Here is a 26,378-nt window from a genome sequence, read left to right as displayed (position 1 = left end):
TCAAATCCAGATATCCTGTCTACAACCTGATAAGTAAACAAAACTCCTTAACAAAGCTGCTGTCCAATGCCAACAGACCTGGCTTGCGGCCAGATATGGCACAGCCCAACAAGCACTTTCCAAAGGCAGCTAGAAGATGGTCAGCCTGCTTCAGACAGAAGCTGGCCCTACCTCTTGATTTCAGTGCCAGAAAATGCTCCTTTGCATCTTCTACTTAGTTGAAGAAAAAAAGTTAATTGGCATGGACAACAAGTCTAAATTGCAACTTTAGATTAAAAGGAAGAAGAAAGGTAGCTTTTAAATAAAAATTTTAATGAAAGTAATGATAAAATAAAGAATATAAACATAGCAAAATTAAAAAAGAAGCATGCAGACGGAAGAATGGCTACAAAAAACTATTAATCTATGAGATGACATTCATGATTGTGATCACTTCAGACAAATATAACAGGGAGACTACATGTTACATAAACGAACTGGCATTTTAAAATACAGTTCATTTGATACACAGCAAGAAGATCTATTGCCTTGAAATTATCTCAGAGAATACTGCCAACAGAAGGAAGGTAGGGAAGGAATGTACAGAAGATTGGAAAGTGGACCATCTTTGTTTCTATCAAAACTAATGGTAAAGCACCTTCTAAAACTAAAAGAGCTTCACCAGTGCTGAACACTTTTGGCCATCCTGACACAAGGGCAGAAGCTGAGCTATAATGACCTAATGGCCCTGTACAAGAATGAATTATTACACGGACTTCATTGAGTATGGAGGCTGTATTCTGTAAGGATATTATGAGATGTAATGGTCAGGTTCACAGGCGCACTCAACTTTATATCCTTCACAATGAGAAGTATGAATGATGAGCACTATTGTAGATCATTGTGGTTGGTTTGCTCATCGAAGAATTATGGCTCTATAAAATTGAGTTTAGAAATAATGTACGTATGGAGCACCTTTTAATCTGTTTCCACCCTGAGATGGGGGAGCAGGTTTAAAACTACTTGCTTTCCTTTCAGCTAAACTTTTTTTTTTTTCTAACCACACCACTTTACTCTGACTTACCTGAGTTTTATTTTCAAGAAACATTGGTCATTGCTGAATGCAAATGAGCACCAAGTAAAATTATAATAAGTTTGCACAATTGATCTTTCATCATTTTAAATGGCACCTTTTAAAATTTCCTGTAAAATCAGCCTGAAATACTCCCATCGTTGACTGTCATCAAGTAGAGCAGGGTCACTTTGAGAAAACCTGTTCTCAGTGATGTAAATTATAGGGTTATTATATGTATCCTAGAACAAGACAGCAGAACTTTTATTCAGAACAGATGTAAGAAAGCCCATAAAATCAGATGCATTACCCTCTATCTTTTCCAAGCTACAAACTAAAACTAGTTTTCATCAAATTGCACTGACCCTATTAACTTAATTTTCCATGAGCTGACCTTTTATGACTAACAATGGAAAAGCAAAACTGTTCAAATATCCATGAAGACAGTGAAATGACTTATTTTAATGAGAAGACTAAAATATCTTTCCTGCATTAGCATCTGCTTATTGTTACTGCTCCTTAACCCCTTGGTACTGGTAGTCACCACATGTCTGTTTGCCAGGAGTAGATGTATGCCAGGAAAGCCTTACTGCTGGCATTAGAAAGATCATTTCCGGAGTTCGAAAGATGATGTAACACTGGTGTGTCTTTTCAAAGTGTAAAATAGCTATCACGTACAAAGGCAATAGGAGAACACTAAGGCATCTACTCTTTATAGCCAACATGCAAAAATTAAATTAAGAATCCCAAGGTGACCTGTTTATTTATATCTTGTACAATGTCTCATGCCATCCAGATGGGCTCCTCAAAAAAACCAAAATCACCAGTATTACTCATTGGATTCTTAGATCCTGTTGTTGGCCAGCTAATAGTGATAAAATGGTCCTGTGAGCCTTAGGTCATTCCATCATATAACACAGAAGTTAGTGCAAACTCCATGGCACTACAGGCAGCCGTAAACTCCCAGTTGCAACAGGCCAAGAAGGATACATTATTTGCTCAGCTTCACAGTTCATTGAAACACTTAGTTTCTTGTTTGCATTTTCTTGGTCTTAAGTTTAACAGTTCAGAACAAAGAAGTCAACAGTACGCATGATCATAATTTTTTCCTGTTTAGTAAATTCTAGCAGCCTTGATGATAAGTAACCCTGATTTGAATGCATTGCAGAAATCCAGGACTTCATGATGGCTAGATATTCACCATCAGTAAACACTGTCCTGACAAACTGATCTAAGGTAAATGACAGGTAGCCTTTGGTTGCTTTTGGATCTGCTACAGAATTCGTAGAGGTTCTACCAATCTGATTTCAGAGCTATAGGCACAAAACCACATTGTTTTCTCCAAATATCACAAGTGTGTCAGACTTTAGCATGAGCTTTTATCACATTATAAGCTGCCTTGTAAGCTCTGGTACCAATGCTGGGGCTACACCTTTTTCACAGCCGCCAACAGCAACAACATAAGGCTCATTAATAGTGATCACTCAGTCTCCAAACGTTCTGAAACAATACTTTGCATGAATATCAAAGGTCTCAGTGATTTTTTCAGATCTGCAGCCACCTTCATCTTCTAAGGACTGAGGTAAGCCGAAGTTATACAGGGAGCAGGATGCCATTTCCCAGGTTATTAAGAATTTTGCTGTAATGATTGACTCCTGGAAATATTAAGACACAAAAAAAGGGTTAACTTAATAACTTTATTAGATTTTAACACATGAAGAAACCTCTCTGCACATTTTCTCTGATATGAGATGCAAATATTTCCTCTCAACTGCATGCTGACTACGGCTACAAGACCCCAGAGTTGGCAAAAATGCTCAGCACACAAAATCTTCCAAGCAGGCAAAGAGAATGAAATGAGGATGCAAATTTTCAAAATAGATCAGTGGACAGCAACTCCCCAGGAGAAACATAATTCTGAATGGTGCTGGTCACATGAAAATATAATCCTTTCATTTAAATGCCTGAATGGCAGCCTGGCTGCATGTACAAGACAGAAGCGTGTTGGAAAAATCCTGGCACTTGACAGCCTGATAGGTAGTAATGAAAGCATTGCTTTCCTTGATAACTGTCTCTTTTAAAAAGTTTAGTGCCACACTTGGCAAGGTAACTTAGCTGATCTTCTATGATTTGAACTTGGTTAGCCGGGTGAGCTGTTTCCTCTAGACTGTTCCATTCTCCATCACTGTCCGTGCCAGCATCAATACAAAGATGACACTGTCAATTCATTCAGTATTTTGCAATGGTGTGAATTCAATGGTTCCCTCATTAGACCTATATGATATTTAAGGCTTTTCATGGGGCTTTAGTAGATTTTAGATGGAGTTTAGGGCATTGGTCTCTTTTTTTAAGCCAACTTAAATGGCTTGGCAATAATTTACTCAAGAAACCAACTCTCTTCCTTTTACACTGCCACTGCTGCAGACTGCTCAGTCCCTCTAACCGCAAGAAGGAATTAGCTCACCTCTCAAAAAGCTCATGACTTCCAACCTTTCTTGTTTCTCCCTGATAAGACAGAGATCAGCTTCAATTTGCTGGCTGTGTTGCTAAAGATGGCCAGTACTGGGGATGTATTTCTAGAGGCTTAAAAGGAATTCACCTTCTGTTCAGATTTAGCAGTGGCTGACATGAATATGTTTCCTAAAGGACTATTTTTATGCTGCTGAGAGGTCACTGCAAGTTTAGGATACCTCAAGTTCTCACATAGGCATTTTTAATTTTGATTACATCCAAACACAACTACATTCTTTTAAGCCTTCTGGAAACACTAGATATTGCAAAACACATCATAAGCTTTGGTTGAAAGAGTATCAATTAGCTTGCTCTTTTACTTGTACTATCTGGTTTAGTGTGGTAATTGGAAAAGGTCAACAGTGGCCTTGTATTATTATTTGTTAAACTAAGAGGCTCCAGCCAGGAATAGGTCTCCTTCATGCTGGTGGAATGTAGAAATCAGTCTGCCTTTGCTTCAGAGACGTGGACTAAACATACCAAAGTGTTTAAGAACCGTAGAAACCTAAAATTCATGAAATTTCATGGATCTTAGACTACCACATATCCTAATAAGACATAAGTACTTACGAAATGTCTTTCCCAAGGCCTTGCTGTATTGAAACCCAGGACTGAGACAGGTCTAAAGAAGTTGAAAACACAGCAGCAAGGAAGAGGAGGAAGACTAAGTTGTAAATGCTAACAAAATGTATGCTTAGGAGATTTAGGGTTTTATCCTTAACAGATTTATCCTTAATCCTTATCCTGAACCAGTGATTTTGTTTAATCCAAAGCAGGACACTTGTTCATTAGTAAATATGTCTGTACTACATTGTACTATATATTCCCTGGTATTTTCAGGCTCAGCTTACTGTGTGTTGATATTTACAAATGCCAACACAGAACCCCATACTACCTTCTTCTTAAAAGGACAGTATTAAACTTCAAATTATCCTAATTTCAAAAGACTGATATAAGGATTTCCATCAAATGACTTTAAGACAACATTTACTGCAGCAATCAGTTATGAACCCCAGATTTAGACAGTGCCTTCTCCCAAACAAACAGGTGTACACACATCCTTTAGCACAGCAAGACTCAATAAATTTGTTTACAAAGTATTTTACAATAAATCTCACAGGTAGTTTGCTTTTCCTTCTGAATGCAGTACCAGAAAAAAACATTAAATTCAGGAGATACGTGCCTGTGCCTGAGAATGCACCCATGTAAAAGAGGAAGGAATATACCAGAATTTAAAATTTCAAAAAGCAAATTCTTGCAATTTGCAAAAGCAAATACAGTTTGTTACTGTTACTTTTGAACAGGGACCTATTTGACTTCAGTGGGACTAGGGTTGTGTTAACTGCTTGCTGGTGGGACTGCAAGGTTTACTACATCAGCTTAAACTGGGAAAAAAGAAATCCTTCACTGGTACAGGATCCTGTTCTACCATATTGAGAGTAATGCTTGCCTCAAAGACACTAGCATTTCTCATTTTAATTTTCAGATTATAAATTACTTAGTACAATTTATAACACTTAAGTGTAACCAGCTATCATTCATTTTTTACATCTCAATTAAACACCAATATTGGAAAAGATTTATGCTTTATGTTAGGAAATGAAGAGAAATAGAACTGCATCCCTGAAAAATGTGAATGTCAAGTCAAATTTCCAGATCATCTCATACCTTCCAGAGTAGCCTGATTTAGTTTCTACAACTGTATTTGTGGGTCAGCTAGAAACAGAAATACACATAAAAACATTCTTCCAAGAAAGTGTATATAAGGGTTTTGTGGAGACACCCCAAAATTTTGGGATTACCGACTTTCAGGAGCGTTTCATCACTGGAAATGAAGGATTGTTCTTTTCTCCTTTCTGTCACCTTCTCTCCCCATCCTGATTCCTTATCTTTATGCTGAAGTGAGACATAATGTCAAACTCTCACAGACACAATACCCCCACACCTACTATTTCTGTCTCACTCCACAATGACACCAAGTGTTTGGCACATAACTTCTGCTCAGGGCACCTTCTAGGGTATAAATAATTGTACAAAAATACTTTAAAAACAAACTTGGTGTAAGTTTCAGTCTAAAACCTGACACATCTTAGGAACAATACACCTACACCATCGCTCCTTTAAAAGACTCTACCCCCACCGAGTTAGAAACAGAATGATTTTAAAGGTTTTCAAATGTCCTATGTCTTAGGTGTGAAATTGGTAGTGAATCAGCTGGTATGAATGATTTTATTTGAAAGGACATTGCTCTAAGCTTCCTAATTCTTCACATGCTCTTTGTAAAAATGTTTATATAGAAGATGATGGCCTTTCCATGCTATTCAGTTACAATTGCTTCAACAGATCACTGCACAAGAGAAGTGAACTCCTGTCTAATGAAAGCTGGCCTACTTGGAGTTCCTCCAATGCCCTTTCACTAAATGTAAAGTTCATAATATTAATCAGGCAACTGCTTATACTGGGGATCAAGTGAATATTTTCTGAAATTGCAGCTGAGTTTTGTCAAAATGTTAGCTTTCCTTACCAAGTGCATTCAGAATGTCTCCTTGCTATCTCCCAACTCTGATGTCTAAATAACAAAGTCCATTCAATAGGCAGCTCTGTGGGGTTGTACAGTGCCTGCAGCCTCAGCTGAAGGAATATCAGTACAAAAAAGAAACCACAAGGACTCAAGCAAATTTAAATTCAACACGCCACAGAAAGCAATCCTAGGAAAGGGCGAGCTGTGCCAGTGAAAGTGGGCCACATATTGTAAATTTTGGTGGCAAAGGAAAGGCTTCCATTCAAGCCTCTCCAGGATGCTGGCACAGTTTTTGCTGTCATGCTCTGCAGGGGAAAATGGCTGGTTGGTCTGTTTACAGCAGATTCACCAGCTCCCCCCTTCTGAGTTCTTGAAACAAAGGCTTCTCCACTCTCTGGTGAAAACTGTAATCGGCAGGATGAGAGGACAGGCTGATGTCTATTGAAGAGCCAAACTCTACATGACCAAAATTCTGCAGAAAAACATTGCTTGTGCTGGTATCTTCCTAGTACAGATCAGGATAATCTGAACAGCATTTGCTAAGAAATTCTTTCACTTTGTAGCCTTCCATCTTTGCAATCCTCAAACTAGGGGAAGAAAAGAATTACTAAGGCAAACACTGCCCCAGAAGTATAAAGATAGATGTCTTCTTGGTAGAACCGAGATTCAGAAGAGTAGGAGGCAGAACTGAGATTCAGAGGTTCATCCAAATCTACTTTGCTTTTTTCTCCTCAGAACATTATCCTCTCAGCACACCAGAGATCTCAGCCAACTACTTTGATTTTCCCATTCTTTCTGGTTCAGCTTCAGTTGCTTTTATTCTTCACAATTCTCTTCATTTCCTCTTTCTTCTATCCCTTAATTTCTGCAGGCAAAGCTACCATTTCCTGTCTTTCCCTAGTAAGTCACCTTCATCCTTCCCCCAGTCCATATCAATGGAAGCAAAATAAACAAATCAGAAGTGTAACAAATTTTATATCTGACTTCTAGCAATCTGACCAGCTTGTTTATGTGCTGCATCCCTTTTCACTTTTACATCGCCTGCTGAGACTGTGAAAACTCTTCTCTTCAGAGTAGGGACTGTCTCGTGTTTGTCAGAGAACTAAGCACAGTTCCTAGCTGACTCTGAAGAATCCTCTCTAATTTGCTAAAGAAAACATCTGGGAAAAGTATGTCCCTCAGTGCAAAACAGTCGATGTGAAGTTCAGTACATCAGAGTACACTGATAAACTATCTACATGCATTTGCCAAATAAGATACTTGTCTACTGTAAGCCATCCAAAAACACCCTCATGTCTAGGATCCCTGTAAGTATAAATATTCTGATGAAGCAAAATGATTTAGAGTTACAATTAAAAAAATTGGAGTAAGCAAAAAGATACATAGGAAACATAATACTAATCCTATCCCAAAAGATTGTGCTATCTAAGGGGATCTAGAATATTAATTAGTAAGTTGTTGCAAACCTATAAAAAATCATCGCATAATTACTCTGAAAAAAGTTGCAATTTCAAAGCTACACTGCAGAATAGCATACTGGATTAATTATGCCAGACTGCAGCAATAACCTTGAATTAAAGCTGCAACCTTCTATTTTTAAGAAACAATTGCCTTTCTGGTTGATGAAACCTGTCGTCCCATCAGGTAACAGACGTGACCAGGAAAGAGAAAAGCGATAATGAGTCAATCCAAGCTGTTTGATACATTTCAAATCTTCCTCCCACAGAGTGTAGCTGCCACAAGCTACATCACCAGTCTGGTTCTTGAAAACTCGATCTCCTCCCTGATGGGTGAATGTGTCCCAGACATTAGGACCCTTTCCATCTGCATTCCAGCCTTCTGCTTGAAAAACAAAACTTGGTCGTTACACTTTTGACATCAAAAGCCATATGCTGAATGTAAGTATTTATCACAAAGAAGGCACAAATCCCTCAAAATCCTATGAGCAAATCAAGAAGTATTCCCTCCCTTCTCCTCATATCATTTAAAGTAACTGGGAACTTTTAAGCATCAGTATATATTAGCACTAATTTTTGTATTTATTCATATTATTGCTTGCTGCTAATTATTTGAAAATCCTGTTTGAAAAAGCATTCAGAGTTCTGACAGTCTTCATACTTCCTTAGCTAAAAATCAGATGTTTGCAACTCTTGAGATATAGATTTTCACAAAGGTTATTTTCTAATGCAGCTTCCATCCATGAATGTAAAAGATCAGTCCATATCAAAGAAAGCCTTTCAGGTATGAGAAATACATTCAACAAATAGGCACTTATGGCTTTCTGGATGTCCTTTGAAAATCCTGACAGTCTGTTAAAAAGAAAGGAATGCCATTATGAGCCATGGCCCTAGGCAAATACAAGCTGAATTAATAACACAGCTCTGCAAAACTTCTGCTTTTTGCCCAGTCAAACGTTCACAGAAATGAATTTTGAATGCACAAAACCCCTGTGCTATTTTCTTCACTTTCATAGTTTTGGGAAATTTCTTTGCAATTCCAAAAGTGAAATAGACAGATTACTTCTAAAATATTCAAAATTTACCTGTTTGAGATTACACAGTACTAACATCACACAGGATTTAAACCAAATAAATGCACCTTTCTTCATGACAAGCTTCTTTGTCTTTCTAGAGCAATGCTGTAGCTGAGGCAAACACTTCATTTTTAATGTGGAGAGCTCTGTAAACTTACACCCCTTCAAAGTGTGGTTTTCTCATACAATGCCAAATAACCCCAAAATGGCCAATCTCATTTACCAGCAAGATTTTTCAGAGCCCCGTGGATGCACTGTTCCAGGGTTACTCTTTAAAAACTAAAATGACATTGCGTGTTAAAATCATGTATAAATTAAATATCAGTTGGGTTGTAAGATTAATAACTATATAATAGCTACATATCAATCCTCAATAAAGTGTTTTAATAATCAATTAGTATCATAGAAATTAGAGATGGAGGAGAACTATTAGGAGGTCATTGAGTCCATCCCCTGCCAATGCAAGATTGCTCCCTTAAGTATACTCAGTACTTAATACACATCTGTCTTATTAAATGTAAGTTTAATGCAAGGTTAAACATATTGAAGACAGTTAATTTAAAGCATTACTAAAATTTGTAATATCACTTCTCTAACCTAGCTTTTCAAAGATCATTGTCACATTTCATGTGCTTTACAGAATTTTATTGCAGCACACGAACACTGATACATCTACATTTGGTTGGTCAGTAAATTAAATTCTTATATGGGACAACCTTCAAAGTAGGTCAAATTTTAGATCCAGAAAGTTTGAGTTTCTCTTAATCTCAGATTTTATCACTGACTTTGTGCTCTGTCTGTATGTGCCTTGGAAAAATACAGTACTGAAAGTTTTCTATATCTTTCTTCTGATCTCAAACATGGCTGCTGAAACAAACCGTCATTTTAGAGGACTGCAGGAAATAAATAACAGTAATTCTTCGGTGGTACCTTGAAATTAGAAGCCTTTAAGAGCAGTTTTCCTGCACCATATTCATACAATATAGCTCCTTTTTCACTACGGTGGGAATGAAGGGAAGCCAAATGCTGCCATAACAGGCAGCTAACACACCTTCATTTAAGAAGCAGTAGCTAGCGCAGATACTGAACGATTTCTTTTTTGTCTGCCTTCTCCCAGCAAAGCAGGTGGGAGGGAGGGAGGCATTTGATTTTCAGTAGAGTATGACAGTACTAATCCAGTGGTCATTAGCCACTATAAAGCTCTGACTGGAGCTGTGGCAAACAGACTCACTTTCAAGGGTTCTTCACACTGTTCGAAGAGCCTCTCTGTACAGTGCAGAGCATCCAAGGTAGCTAAATAAAGTGCAGGAAGCAATCTAGCCAAGGCAACAGAAAGCTCCACATACACTAAGGTATCCTGCTGAGCCACAATTAGTCTGCACAGAGCTCTGCTCTGCTTCACTGAACTGAGCTTGCACCTCTAAACTTGCTCAGAAACCTCCACGCTACGCAGCAGTTCAGAGCGTAGACATACCCTGAGTTTTAGTGAGCTTCAGGGCCAGGAAAGAACAGCGATGAGGAACTGATTTTACATTCAAGCACATAGGTGAGACTTCGCTACCAAATCATCACATAATATGTCACCAAATGACTAATGTAAATTATCATGAAACGTGATGCATGTTCCCCATTCTCTGCAATTATTACAACTGGACAAGCTAGAACGTTTTTCAGTGAAACTAGTGAAGCAGGAATATTACTGATCAGAGCATTTAAGTTTTCATGTACTTTTCCAAGGTAGTTTTTCTTCTAATTCAGCTGTGCTTTCACCTTTCAGTGTGAAATTTTCTTGGCCTGGTTTCTGCCCAAAAGGTAAATTTTTGTTTGAATTAATGCAGTTCACCTATTTGGCATCTGAAAAAAGTAAAGAAAACCACTTTTACCATTACGAGAAAATTTTTGTAACTTTTCCCTCTTCCAAAAAAAAAAAAAAAAAAAATCAAGCAGAGAGTTGAAATTTAGCATAGAAATGTCCCTCAGTGAGAAGAAGTGCTTTTGAGTGTTCTGGTGCAAACTGATTTTGATTTGACTGAGTCATGAACCTTTGAAATCTGCACTTTGAGCATGCAGAGTACAATTGGTATGTTTTTTTTAGCACTCTGAAATATACAGAGTGGAGAAGGTTGTGCTGTGCATAAATACATAGCTGACAGTAAAAAATAAAGTAGCCTGTCAGCCATTGCCTCATCCACTGTGTATCTTGTGAATATGTGCAGCAACTTGCTCGTGTAGAGTCCAAGAGTTTGGACTCTACAAGAAGTATTGCTTCAATCATGCTGCCTCTAAGTTGGAAGCAGCACGGCTTCCAAAGCTTTCAGGAGGAGGAATTCCCTCTTTAGTTTCTTACTTCTATGGGAAAAGGGTCATTTGAGTAGCATCTAGACCACATTATAGATTTATTTTTTCTTTTACATTTCTCCCACTCAGAAGCCTTAGGAAAGCTCATTAAAAATACATTAAGAGAACATTAAAGTTGCACATCTAGCCACTCAAAAGGCAGGAAATTATACTGTCATTCTATAAGCACATACAATTCACATTTTAAAAATTAGATAGTAGAACTATGCGCATTGCAGGACTCGAGTTAGAATCTGGCCCAGAATATTGATTCCCCAGGAACAACGAGCTGTTCAGTCTATTAGGTGAAGCTAACTGAGCTCGTTAAAAGGTACCTAGCATGGGCAAGTACTCTCGCTTTCAGCAATAACCAAGAACTAAAGGCTACATCCTCAAAGACAATTTTAGATCTACTGTTCCCATTTAGGTACCAAAATCAATGGGAGCTAAGTGCCTGTATGCTGCAGGGTATAATATGAGAAAATCAGATCTATATGTATTTTAAAGGTCTCTAAACACACATTTATGAAGGGATAAAGGTAGGGGGGATTATGGCTGCAGGTGTCCCTGTACCTTATGGATTTGCATTCCATACCCTGTCACTTATTTTCATATCATGCTGGGCAAATCACTTTATCAGTGCCTCTGTTCAGCTGGGAGCGAGACATGTCCCTGGGGGAGGGCCTCCACGAGTCCTCTCAGTTCACCATTTTTCATCCTCTTTGGAGATGAATTGCTTACTAAGGAGCCCCTGTGAGTACCAATGTCTGATGAGGTAGTTCTCCCATCCAGTTTTGGAAAAGCTGATAGTAATCTGCTTTAATCAACTCTAAAGAAAGGAAATACTCCACCACTAGTTGGAAAATTACTTATTTCTAATTCCCTGACCCCCAACAGCTAGTGCAAAATTCCTCCTCCATTTCCATTACCTAGCCATATTCTGAGATTTGAAACATGTTTTACCCTTTTCTTGCTGCTCAGGCTAGAAGTGTTTAGACAGAAGTGCTACATGGATTTGCATCAGATGTAGCATCTCTGTAATGAGGCAAAGATCAAACACTGTCCTCCCTGGATCCAGACTTTTCACTTACTTAAAACTTCCTTAACACTTTGGCAGCTAAAAATCGACACCTTCAATTTGATACGCCGCTATAGCTGCGCCCCAAGCAAATCCAGATGGAAAAGCAATATCCTCTGGCACCGGCTGCAGAGAACAGGCGAATACACAGCATTATGTGATGCTATGGAGATGTGGGCTTCATTTGCAGACAACGGTTTCTGGTTCAGCCACTCTTCCACTTGTTACAAGCAGATTCTATACCGAAGACAAAAATAAACCCCGTGCAGCTTCACACACTGAAGGGCAAGCCATGCACTTTGCATATCTGAGGATTAAAGCGGAGAGGTTCAGTCAGCTAACGGTGAAAGTGGAAAAGGCAACAGTGGAAAAGCCTACGGTGGTCACGGTAAACGGGCTCCATTTAGTACAAAGCATCAGTACACAGAAGAGACCCCTGTACCTCTTCACATCCCTCTCACCTTCTACTTCCCAGCCAAAGGACTTTGTGGACCCTCTACTCAAAGTAAATCCTTTAGCCACCAGGCAAAAAAAATAATTTCCACCCCTTTCAGTAAGCTTCAAAAACCAGCAGCACCTCTTCTTTTCTGGCATCTAATTTATATTTTTTCTCTCCCAACATGAAAACAACTGGCCTGAAATAGGTGAGAAAGGATGTTTTAGCCATTACCTGTTTAGCAGTGGAAATCAATGACTGGAAGAGGAAGATTTGTATGGGAGTTCAGACAGAACAGCTATCTTTCTCCTTCTTTAAAATCCCACGGATGCTCATTTTTTCTAGAGCAGCAATGACAACCTTATGGCATGTGTGCCAGAATCAGCATCTGTACAACAGCCCTCAGGTCCTTTCCTCTACGTTCTGTCAATGCAGTCACTGCTCCCCTGTCAGCAGGCTGAGAAGGGAGCAGCAGCAGGAGGACGAAGCTGGATACGACGGTAACAAGTGGGGTGGGCTGAAAGTAGTTTACTGTCCCTTCGCAGAAAACTCCAATGCCTGGCACAGTAGATGGCACTACTGCAATTTATTTTTTTTTTTTTTTGACTTACAGGAGTGTTTTTCCCCATTTATTATAACGCTATATTCACTCTGCTTTTGCCCAAGGTCAGTATCTGCATTTACTGGACTGCTAGGCAATAATGTATGATCACTACCTTTTTTTTTCCTTGTTTACTTTTCTTGCACTCTTTTGATTTTGAAACCTTTCTGGGTGAGGACCTGCTTCTGCAAAGCATTACACACATAAGTGATACTTTCTTTGACAACAAAAATAAGACAAACCTTAACATATACAGAAAAAGCCACTAATACAGTAAATACACATACTTTTGCCAGGAATACACACAATGAAAGAGTCAACTTCTTAGGAAAAAAAATGCTTTGCAGAAATGAAGAGAAGCTGATTTAATTCCAAATGCACATTGCAGAACCAGACAGCGCAGATGCAATGCAAAACAAATCGGGCTTTCACAGCAGGCATGCATTTCCTCAAGTGTCTTTCAAAGGAAAGGTAAAAGCCCCTTGAATACAAAGGAACAACATATCGACTTATTCCCAAAACACATGCTGGAACATGGTCTAGGCAAATATACAGATCCTTTACGTGTTTTATACAGATGACCAAAAATTAATGCAACGAACTAGTTAACGTTCTCTGGTTGAAGGAGCCTCCTCAGGCTTTCATTTGCAAGAAGGTAAGCATTGGACAGTTAACAGTAAAACTCATCAGGGACACCTTAAATCATGATTAATAGGTATTAATGAACCAGAGTAATAATATATATTTTTTACATCATTAAATGTTATTGGTAGGTACCTTTGAAAATGTAAGTGACATTAAATCTTTTCCCAGAAAATCATACAATTCAATTTCACAAGAGATATAATAAATATGTAACTCAATAATAGGGGGAGAGGGGCAGACAGGAGATAGCAGCAATAAAAACCCAATAAAAAGTTTTATAAAAATGCTTAACCGTAAAAACAAGGCTAAAAAGTGTCACTGCTGATTCTCTAGCAGGAATCAACAGAGACAGAGATGGGTTTTAGGAGAGACTGAGTGGGAGGAAAATATTCCATAAGCAGTCTGGGGAAGAGTGAACAAAATTTGCCTCAGAGGTTGAAGGCAGATTCACAGTAATGAGATAGCAGGCTATGTCAGATAAGTAGGCAGATACTGAAAGATGCAGAGCTTCAAAATTCAAAGAAGGTGAGTTTATAGCAGTTAATTTCAAACTCTTCTGGCAACCCAATTCTGTATTTGTGACCCCACTTCTGGCTGCATTTTTGGACCCATGAACCCACTCCTTGTCGCAGTAGCGGGACTTGCAATTATATTTCCATTAGACCCACTGCATGTCATGGCCCTTAGGATGCACCCACCTTCTTACTCTGATAGTTTTTCCTCGAACAAATAACCTGAACTCAACACGAATTTCAATATTTCAGTGTCCCATTGTTTTGTTCAACATGTAAGAGTACAACACTATAAGAGATCTCAGTTCTACCTAGAGGTAAATTTTTTCCAGACGAGGCTTAGGGTTGTAACATTTGCACTGACACAGACTATATATAACTAAATGAGCTCAAGCCAAGTTTTCCTAGGAAAAATCGAGCAGTTCTTGGATATCCAAATGTATTTAGTTAAATATATTTTTGGCAAGTCAATAAAGACTGAGAATAATTGGCCCTGGTACTAAGGGTTGGCAACCTAACCTTATAAAATGCGAGGTATTATATTCAGGTGAAGGATGAACAGGCTTTGGTGTTGGGCCCTTAAGTCATGTGGGATTAATTATTATCAGAGGAATTGTATTCTGTCAAAATGAGTTTTTCCTGACTGAATCTATGTTCTCTAACAATGTATTACAAACATGTTTAATAGAATTTACTATGAAATTTAGAAATCAAACTTTGAAGGGGTTGTGAAAATTAAAATCTCTTTCCTGAAATATCACACTGTGCAGGAACAGAAGAAGGATACAGCTTCTTTGGAAGCAAGACTGTACGTCTCTGCAACAGCCAAAGACAGACATTCACATATTCTGTGAGTTGTCTTTGAAATTGCTACTCATAAATTTAGCTTCCCTTCCTGGCAACATAATGGAACAGCTATTGAGAAAACAAATTTACTAAAACACTTTGAAGTCTGCCAGACAAACTTGATTTTTTAATAGTAATACAGAATTAATGAATAGAGAGCAGAAGCTATACCGTCACGTGTCTGAATTTTAGCAGTATATTGTTTTCTTTAGGATATTTTAGCACTGAGCTTAAGATATTCTCAATTAAGTTATGGAGACGGTTTCCACCTTACACTGTGGCTGCAGCAGAAGATTCCTAACTTTGATCCTCTAAGCTGAGCCTTAATTAGAAGCCTCTGCTGGATTTTTGATTAGCCTTTCTTCTCCCATCTCCAATGTGCCAAAATTCTGTTCCCAAACTTAAATCAAATTAGAAATGAACTATCATGTTGACTGAAATGAAAGGTGATGACAAACAACAAAGGGTAATGATAAACAATAACTTTGAAGGGAGGCATTTAGTGCAGTACACAAAGATTAGTATTACTTCTGATCTCATTTAATAGCTTCAATAATGAGCTAGAAGAGGGAGTAAATGGTACATTAATGAAATCTGCAGATCTATTAAACTAGGAGGAGCTGAGCACACTGCTGAAAATGGAGAAATAATACAGGGGTCATGGGAAGATTAGAAACACAGGCAGAATATTGCAATGAGTTTCAGTTTAGAAACCAGAATAATATTTGGGTAAAAAAATCAACAGATGGTAACAGGTAAAAATCTGGAGAGCTGTAATACTGGAAGAGACATAAAATCAAGAACATCAGGAAAACCAGGCGAGAATCTGTAAAGGAGCAGCAGAGAAAAACAGTGAAATTTGGGCAAAACCATTAAAGAATGAACAAAGAAGTAATGACTCATAGAGCAGCTCTACAATCATCAGCTCTCTTCTGCATTTAGTCGGGGCACTGGAAAAACAGACTATCAGTCAGATGCTTAGAGATTTTGCAGCTACAGAATTTTGTGCAGGAAGAAAACTTAAACGTAAGCCATCCATTTAACAAACAGAGTGTTGTCCTTCATGAAGTGAATGACATAACAGTGAGCCACTGGCTAAAAGACTGTAAAAGAGCATGAGACTGAAGAAATAAAATATTCTCCCACTGCTTCTGGTAATTGCATCATGCAGCTTGAATTTTTTGATATTGCTGAGGAAACTGCCGAAGTATGCCAGCTGCTATGAGCTTTCCAATACCAGATATATGTGCACAATATCTTGGAGAGCTAAAGCCAGTTGTGAGCAAGTTAATTCCAGTTGAGGAGCTCACACAAATTAATCTTGCTGGGAATAACTCCACACAGGCTATAGTGGAAAGCCAAAGTGCTGTTACACCACCCCCAGTACGAGAGAAAACTTTGTGCAGCACAGTATTAGGATGTATAGTACGTATGTAAAGTGATATTCCACATTGGTCATCAGTCTTCAAAAGTCCTTGGTAGCTCTTGGCTGTTGAAAGCATCGTCCTTTATTGCTGAGTGCCTCCATACAGTATTTTTAAGCGGGCTTGGCCACTCAGGAGTTTGTCACTGTCACTACGTTGTGACCCAAAACTGAGTGTGCGGAGAGCAGGGCGTTGATCCACAGCTTTAAATTTGCACACATCGGTAGAAAACTTGGAACAAGCTCTTTCAGGTAAAACCTTGCTCTATTATTTTATATCTTGGCATGTCCTGCTATTCCATGTTTCTGGATTGTTCACCTTCTAAGTTAACACGCTTAAAAACAATGAGCTGTCATGCAAAAATATCAGGGTATAAAAAGGAGGATATATACATGAAAACCAACATAAAAAATACCAGAAGCATAGACAGACCCCCTGGTCCCTTTTGAATACAACTTCTTTGCTGAGACAGTGCCCCTTCACTGACGTTTCACAGAGAGCTGCCTACATTTTCCAGAAATTGAGAGTTTCAAGACATTTGTAGAAACTACCTACTGGCAAACTTGATATGATTTTCCCAGAAAAATATCTGCTGTACCTAATCAGATTGGCTGCAACTGGTTAGAATGACACATCTGAATGATTTTAAACTAAACTTGTTAACATTTTTAAAACAGTAGGCAAAGCAGCTTCACATGTGTGTGAAAGCAGTATAATTTCCCTATTTATGTCATGAAACTGTAGGCTATTTCACTAGACAGCTGAATTTTCAAAATCATGTACCTATAATCTTTGCTGCACATACCAAGTTCTTTAAAGCCAGTATGCCCCATTTTTTTACAGTAGGTATACTTTGATATTTCAGCAGCTTATCCAAGGGCGACCTCATCCTCAAACATCATTTAAATGTCCATATGAATACAAATCTAGAGGTCAACTTTGACTCTCTTGAAAATGTAGGCCCAGTATCTGGTCGTTCTGATGCTTGTAAAACTTCTCGCTTGTCAACAGCTAAATCATTTACTCTTAGGAACCTGTCATATCACTTGGGTTTTATTCCTGGGAGATTATATATGTGACATCTGTATTATTCACCCACTCTTAACACGCACAACTTACATATTTCCCAGCACAGCACTGATTTTTTTTTTGCTTGCTTCTGACCCCACATGCCATCAACAAGCAGAAGCCAAAGCAGGGCAGAGCTTGCGGAGACTGTACCCCTCATCCCACGCACACATCCACCCGCTGCCCCGGCTGCCCCTGCATTCCCAGGTGGCAGAGGTGTGTGCTGCCATCACATCACACGGTGGGTAAAAACGTTGCTGAGAAGATTGAACACCTACAGGGACAATGAGGCTTTGTCCTCACAGTCTGTCAACCCTCCACTGATATCAGTGGAAATCACTAGCCAGCACCAGCCAAATTTGACAGAAAACTAACATTTGTGAGAATAGGTGGCTGAATAAATGGATAGACTGATATTGGTGTTGCAACTGATGGAAAGCCTGAAAAGTAGGTGCAACTATAATATTAGGCACCAAACAATATACTCAGAGAAGGCATATTACATACAGATGCTGATACTATGGGAAATGCTTCAAGCACAATGCATAAAACCACACAACAGCAAAAATCAAACCTCCCAGATAAACCTAGTTTTAAAACTGAATGACCATAGAAGCGTTTCTTTTTTTCAATTCTATGCAGATTTTCTCACCAAAACACTAATCACATAGAAAAATTCTTAACACTTTTCACTTTTTTTCAAGTTTTCTATTATTATTTGTTTTAACACATACATAGAATAAACTAGGAAAGGATTCTGCTCAGATCAATTTTATGCTGGGGATATATTGACTAAAGCAAATTATTTTAACATTTATGATAAATATTAAGTCCTGTAAAGTCCCACATTTTGTTTTCAGAATTAGCTAGAAATAGTGCAACTAGTTTTTATAGCAGTGAAACTGTATCCTTCATTTTCTTTTCTTACAGAAATGCTGTTTCTAGTGTCACTGTCTATGACTAATGACATTGACTATGACTTTCGCAAATATGCTTGAAAAGCTTCTTCCACCAGTCAGGATTAAGAAATCCCATTATATGAGTGCATTTACATAAAATTCACTTCCCTGTATCAGCAATATGGAACTATCTACTATTAAGCAGCAGCATGCTATGAGAGACAGTAGTTGATATTACTTTTCAAAAGATTTGTGCTACGCCATTATGCTGTAAATATTTTTTCCTTTTGCAGGAAATGCTATCCATTGTACTATTCTTTTTTATCCTGCAAAATATTAGTGAACACTACTACTTGCACCTGGAAAGGGAGATAAGTAGCACAGCAGTACTTTAATTTGACAAAGTAATCCAAATACCTATTTGGAATTCAGTAAATACAGGTTATTTTTCAAACAACTTGTGCTTTATATATACATTTTTGGTCTTCCAAACAGCATTAGAGATGTGCAGTGATGTCGGAGGATGATGTTATTCTGGGAATATCACAAAACATGTACCTGATCCTGCAGCTAAACTAATAGAATCAAAAGAAAAAAATCAATACAACTGTTTAACATAGCTCTCTCTTTCTTGATTTAAACACATAAATAAAAAAAAAAAGATTAAAGGATATGGTGGGTATAATGGTGCAGCACTGACCTTTTTATCATCACAGAGGTTGTCTACTTAACAAAGAAGTCACACGGCTGAACACAGTATCTCATTCAATTTAAGCTCTTTAGATCTTTTCTCATGTTTTAGCCTGGCACAGAGAAAACTGAACAGTTGCACAGTGTAGATGAAATCATATACATTTTTTCCCTACTGATGAAATTCTAAAGAATTTTATAACCATGCAACAAAAAAAGTGGAGTTTTGGGGTAAGCAAGTCCATTTTTGTATCCAACTCCTTTGTGTCTCTCTCTCTTAACTGCCTCTTTCAAATTAGTCTGGTGAATACACCTATTAATGGTTGTTGTATTAAAGCTTTTGGCTATTGAGTGATCAATAGCCAACAGGAGGCAATAGCTAAAGATGTGAGGATGTGAAGGCTGGGTAAACATACATATTCAAGCTCTCAGAAATGTTTCTGATTCCTTACATTCCCATGGAGGCCTGTAGAAAAATAGTAGGTGTTTCTGTAATTAAAAGACTACATCATGATCTATGACATAGATTGGACTGGCGGATGCAAAGGCAACCTTTTATTTTCTAGTCTTCAAAAAGATTTTGTAAATTACCATTATTTTAGTGGAATACATATAGCAATTTATTATATGTATTTAAAAACTGTCTGCTGGTGGTGCTGTTAGCCACATCACTTTCCTTTCAGTCTGAGGCAAGGCAAGTAGTTGCAGCAATAGAAAGCCATTACCTTCTATGTGGACTATTATGACAGCTTGTCATTGGTTTCAGTTAATTGTTTCCTTGCCAAAGACTGAGTAACTTTATGTTGAGTTCCAAGTTCTGCAGCGGAGCGTGCTCTACTGATTATAAACTATTTTTATACTCTGGTCTGTTTTTTTTTAAAACAACCTTTGGCAGCAGTAGGAAAATGGCAGGGAAAGTTTTGTTTGGCCTCTGAACTCTAGCATGGAGCCTACTCAATCTCTGCAGGAACAGCCCAATCCAGTTAATGCAAAAAAGCTGAGAGGGGCTGAAGCATTCTCGAAGCAGACGGAATCTTTGGCAGATTACACAACCAAACCTTAACAAGTTCTCCACTGAGATATGTAGCTTCACTGAGCTTACAAAATGTGTATTTTTTCTTATTTTTCCTATTATATAAGGCTTATACTGGATCCAAATTTTAATGAATCTTAACAGATAACGCAAGAGAGGTATGCTGACAAGCATGTGTCACTGATGTCCCAATGTTTACGTGCTCCTTCAGTGTCTGGAGATGTGCTGTGGTTTTGCCTCAGTTTGCAACAAAGAACCACGCAGTTACTCTCTCACTCCTTCCCCCTCCCCGGTGGGATAAGGAGGAGAATCAGAAGGAAAAAGGCAAAAACTTGTGGGTTGGGATGAGAACAGTTTAACAGAATGGCAAAGGGAGAAGAAAACAACAATCAGTAATACTGATAAAAAGCATATACAACATGCAGTGTTCTCACCACCTGACACTCAGCTTGCTCCCAAGTAGCAAAAGCCCCTCCTTCAGCCAGCTCCCCACTTAAATACTGAGCATGACGACACATGGTACAGAATATCCCATTTGATTGGCTGTTTGGGTCAGCCCAGCCAACTTCTTGGGAAAATTAACTCTATCCCAGGTGAACCCAGGACAAGATGCTAAAGGTATCTGACTTTCTTCCTGCAAAAATCTCATCTTTCAAACACCTCTGATCCATACCAGGACAAATTTGAGCCTGAAAAGAAAAAGGAAGTCAGACTCATGGACAAAAACAATGAGGAATAGCTTCAATAGTTATTAGCAGTGTTAGCTGAAGTATTTGCAAGAAAAGAGTCAGATTAGAAGGCGCATTTCTCACTAACCAGATGAGTGTCCTCAGCAGCACATATTGGCTATCCTGCACTGAGCTTATGAACTCCTCTCCTTTTTTTGGCATTCTGGATAGCTTATTGATAAAAAGTGTATCACAGTGCTGCATTCTGACAAAATATCCTGGTTCTAATGGATCTGTCAGTTTTCAACAGTAAAAAAAGAATTGAAAAAAATCATAATAATCTCTCTTTTTAAAATCCATCTTCCCATATTCACTGTTTTGCTCCTTTTAAATGTATTAGTGTGGAATTCCTCAGAGTGCAGTGGAAAAATGCAAATTCTTTTACACTTTTGACAAATAGAATACAAAAAGATTCCCATTTTGGACTCTATACGGACACAGCCTCTATGAACAAAATCAACACAAGCTTTCCATTAAAGTCATTGGAAGTTGGATCAGGTCTTAGCTTTCATAAAAATAAACCACTTAACCAACCTGAATAAAAGGAGAAGAAAATATAACACTGGACTGGTATCCAAAGTTTTTCCTACAACAAAATGTCCTTTTTCATATAATTGTAACTGATATTTTAAAAGCTACTTTCTCAGTCTTCTTTCAACATGGCTGAACTTACACTATGGCAATGGGATATTAAATGGGCATTGCAAAAGGGGATGGGATTTTTTTCTTTCACTCTCCCTCTCCCAATGAATATTAGCCAACTCCTCAGTAACATATGCTATATATAAGATTTCTAAGGGTTTTCTAAAGACTGCAGGTTCTGTGCTTCTCTTGCAGTTATAGCACAGAGTCTTGGATTGATGCCTAGAACAGACCCAAGATGTGTATCTCTCAGCATGCTCGGTCATGTGCTATTGGTGAAAAAGCTTGCAATTGTTATACAGGCGGATTAGTGCCTTAAGCATACCTTTGCCATTCAAGGAGAAGGTTTAAATAAAACTTTTGTTCTCCTAGGAAAGACTGATGTGAATGTCAGCATGACAAAGCAAGCTGGGAATATTTTCTTAAGAGAAGATCTTGTGATTAGTAACTTTTGTTTCTAGCAATATCTGGCTATTTCCATGGAATACTTTACAGCCATTAATTTCTCTAGGCACCGGTTTATTCTCTTCTCTATTTAAAAAAAAAAAAAAAGCTATATTAATTTTTTAAGCATTTAATTCTTTTTTTCGCTTGAATGTGCTGAGTTTTCATACGAGAAGAGTTCACAGATGGAACAATGGAAAGAGAACACAATAAGTAGGAAATAACAGTGTTGAAAGACAAACAATCCTTATAAAAACCAACTAATACCATTTGTTTCCTACCACAATACAATAAGCATTCCAGCGCAAAAAGATTCCAGTGTTGTTATGCACAGATCTTCTTTCTCTGTCCCTGAAAAGACACTATAGAGAAAAATAAAATCCCTAGAGAAAAGAGAAATGATTTCTCAAAAGCCATACAAAAGATCAATATCAGGATTAGGAAAATATTTAGATCTTTCATCAGGCAAATGTCCTTTTCAGGGGACAATACCTATCTGTACCTCCTCACATCCACTGCAGAACTATCTGGCACTGAGCATATTTCTCAAGAGTTAGGAAAATGTGCAGATAGATGTTTTGCTTTACAATTATAAAAATGGAAAGATAGAAGGTTTTCTGTTAGCTTGACTTGTGTTTTATATTTATGTACACACTGAAAGTAAGTTACAGTGCTGCTTTGTTCTGGAAAGCATGTCTGTAGAAATGCTCAACAGAATATTATACTTTGTGCTTTCCTTCAAAAACTGACATTAACAGAGCTTTATAACTTAAATGTTAAAATGTCAGAAAGAAGACCTGAAACTCAAACTCACATATTCCAGCTCTGCCCTTCTGAACATTTTCTATGCAGTAACCTTTATGTACTGCTGAGTGGATGCTGAAACATATCTTTTCATCCATAATTTCGCAATAGCTAGTTTCCTGTACTAATTTTACATTGCATTTTAAAAGTTTAAAAGTTGAATGATTGCCTATTAAAGTCAATACTTCAGAACCTCAACTCCTGTGGAGAAGGAAATCTTAAAGGCTTGTGTTCAGTATACAAGCAATTCAAACACGAACACTGTAATAACATTAGAGATTACCTTTTTATCATTTAAATTTCTCCTGTGAATCTGTAAGGGAAATAGATGATTTTATAAAAGAAAATTATAACTGCTTTTGAAGTGAGTTGTGATCACAGTCTGCTAAGACGGTGGATAAGTATTTGACTGCAGGACTAGAATTTTAACAGGTGTGGCAAATCTATTGGTAAACAATAGCTTTCACATTGGACAGCATGAAAAAACTGTTACACTTTTCCATTGTGGTTTCTCTCTGTCATTGCCCACCTAGCACTTTAAAATTTATCTTCTTAACATTGACACTTGAATACAAACTCTTCTCAAACTATGTTTGTGTATATATAGTGTAGATACTCATCACCATGATAAATGGAAACTTTCTCTGAAAGCTGGAAATAGCCAAAAAAACTGTTTGGCTATTTAAGACTAATTCAGAGAAATCTATGGAGTAATGCCATTATCCCACTCACAGCATCTGATAGTTGTAACCTCCCATGAGTTCACACATCCTGCTCACTTCTTCAGGCACTACATGTCTTTATGATTCTTTGATCATTGTGGAATCTCTCCTAGGTACTAGTTTCCTACATGAAGTCTCCGCATCATTTAGTGAGATAAATGTTTGCATGCACTTATGCACTTATTCTGAGACAGGAACCTCATCAAGCGGAGAGGAAATACTTCAAGTTTCCAAACTTTGGCAATGTCATGATTTTATTGGTTTCTTAAAGTTCTATTTCTTTCCACGCATGGCCCATATCATTGAAAAAAGAAACATAGCTTGGATAATCAGTATAATTCTACCAAATATGAATAAACTGGTAATAAACCACTGAAAAGAACACGTCTGTACTAAGTGTTCTCTGAGATAACTTTCAGAGTCTTCAGATACGAGTGTTGCTTAAAGTTCTGTAAGAAAAAATCCACAACCCTTCATGTAAGAAAAAACAAACTGCCACACAACTTAAGATCATAAAGCTGGATGAAATGGTTTTTTTCTAAAACTTAGTAAGTGACCTAGGACAAAATTGATCTTTGGTCGATGATCATATCTGAGAAATTTCAGTTATGAAAGTGAAAGTTTAACAAAGTCATAAATAACTGAAAGAGACAGAAAGAAAACATTAAGAAAACTATAAATGCCATTATGCTCTCCATCTGGAACACCATTGCTAGTACTTTTACAGTGCAGTACAGACGGTGGAGCAAGGGGATCTATGGAACAACAATCTGTCATTAATAAAGAGGAAAAACATCATGAAGACTGGAGATAAAATCATGGATCATCCAGAAGACCACCCACTGAAGAAAAAGACAAAGAGGAAAAGAAAGTCTGTTTTAGCCAGCTTTGGTTTCTTACTGAACTGACCCTTGAACCACTAAGTCATCAGTTTCCAAACATCCAGTTTTACTGGCCAATTACTCAGCAGAACATGACATGATCAATGATCTGAAAGTTTTCAGCTGGTTGTATTGATCAAATATACAAACAAAACACAACTGTCAGCTGCTCTGAGTTTACTGCTGATGAAGTGATGTTTAAAACAATTAATGAATTAATGCTTGAACACAGAAGAAAAAAGCCTAATTGATATAAAAGCATAAAATGTTTAGTGCTAAATTAATTCATAATTTGCCTTATAATTGATTTTTTGAATTGTTTGACTGGCAAAACAGAGGTGTGAACTGTAATTACCAGCTACCTATAAGAGCTCATTTTTTGGATTTCTGTTAATTACATTTAAAGTGAAGGAAGCAGGATCACCAAGGCCACCAAACTCTCTTTGAATTATTGGTGCTAAAAAAATAAATATCAGAAAATGCCAATTATTACAGAATGTGAAGGTTGATTACTTTTTGTAAAAAAAGGCAGATGAGCAAATGCTATGAAACGCTGAGGCAGGGCTGGGGCACACAAAGGAATTACAGTAAACTAATGAGCTTCCAGGTGTCGGCTGAGCTTGGGTAACTAACAGTATTTGTACTCTTAGCCTCAAGCAAATCTGAAGCAAAATGTGTTAGATAAATCTTCAGGGAGAGCACCCCCTGTTAGCGGGGTTAGCCCTGAACAAGACCACTTCATGAAGAACAACCTACCTCCCTTCTCTTTGTCCTGATCTGAGAATAGGAATGATTTCAACTTTTAAAGGTGGCAATTTAATTTCCCTCTAACAGTAACAGAATGATCCAAGACTCAGTACTATCTCACCTTTTCAGAGGAAGTATCTACACAGTGGACCACTTTCAAAAAGAGACTTGGAGTCAAATTCCGTATTGATCTTACTAGAAAATGTAATTTATGCCTTGCTTAGCTAGGTAAGATGGAAGGCAATCTAGCTGTTAGAAAATAAGGACCTGAGTTAAAGAAAATGGAAGGAGAAAGAATTAAGCATGAAAAGAACACTATTTAAAGAAAGGGTGAAAACTGAGAGATTAATTTACTGTTAGTTCCATTTTATCTCTTGTAAGTACATTTTTAAATTCTTTAAATCAAAGTTCTTCTGCTCTGTGCATGCTGCCATTATTTCACTGGAATTTAAAAAGTCTGTTTTGTTCAGCAAGTGCATGTTAGAAATCTTGAGCTATTAAAAGATGGTGCCAATGTTAACTATTATATAAAGGATTAAATTTTAACTAAGTAGTATTCAAAAGTCACTTTATAAACCTTTAGGTTATTGGTACTTCAAGATTTTTCAAAGAAAGGAAGACCAATATGAAGGATTAATAGTTAAGGTTATGCAAAATCCACTTAATCAGCATGGCTAATTTTAGCTTTAACTAAAGCTGTTGGCAACTATGTGCATTTTGCTTTGGGGCTTTACTTTTAAAGAAGGTGATGAATACATTTTTGAGGTAAATTTATCTTAACTGAGAGTCTACCTAATGCTCTTTAATTGCTGAAAAAGTGTTTTTAATAGCATTTGCATTTAGGAGAGGAAGCAGGTCTTTAGCTGCGCATCTTTAAGACCCTAAAATAAGCATTTTATTTCCCATTTATATAATATACTGCTTGGCTATAAAACAGGTGAGTTTTATAAACAATATAGTCATCAACATGGGCATTGTTTATGAAAAAAGAATTGTTCTCCTGACAGTACATACCCTATTCAGAAAAGAACCTAGGAAAATCGGAACATATTCTGAAGATATGAATACAATGACTTGTCAGAGTATCTAGGGCACAAATGCTGAAGATGAGGGTCTTTCACTGACAAATGCTACCTGAGTAAGGCAGATGTACAGAGTGTCAGCTCAAGCACCCTAGGCATTTGAAGCCAGAAATATAAACATGCTAATACTTATGCTCTTTTAC

At 37.6% G+C, this 26,378-nt stretch overlaps 1 protein-coding gene across 1 annotated transcript; it reads right to left on the bottom strand.

Moving 5' to 3' along the window:
* Positions 1 to 1,158: 1,158 nt before the first annotated feature.
* LOC104329244 (cytosolic beta-glucosidase-like) lies at positions 1,159 to 14,391 on the bottom strand. The gene is given in 8 exon segments (XM_075422083.1): positions 1,159 to 1,293; positions 2,125 to 2,347; positions 2,349 to 2,478; positions 2,481 to 2,659; positions 2,661 to 2,706; positions 7,695 to 7,922; positions 12,085 to 12,157; positions 14,302 to 14,391. Coding segments are annotated over 8 exon segments (1,104 nt in total).
* Between the last annotated feature and the right edge of the window lie 11,987 nt (positions 14,392 to 26,378).

This window comes from Opisthocomus hoazin, chromosome 5, assembly GCF_030867145.1.
Source record: "Opisthocomus hoazin isolate bOpiHoa1 chromosome 5, bOpiHoa1.hap1, whole genome shotgun sequence".
Taxonomy (NCBI): Eukaryota; Metazoa; Chordata; class Aves; order Opisthocomiformes; family Opisthocomidae; genus Opisthocomus; species Opisthocomus hoazin.
This window is presented reverse-complemented; position numbering and strand designations above follow the sequence as displayed.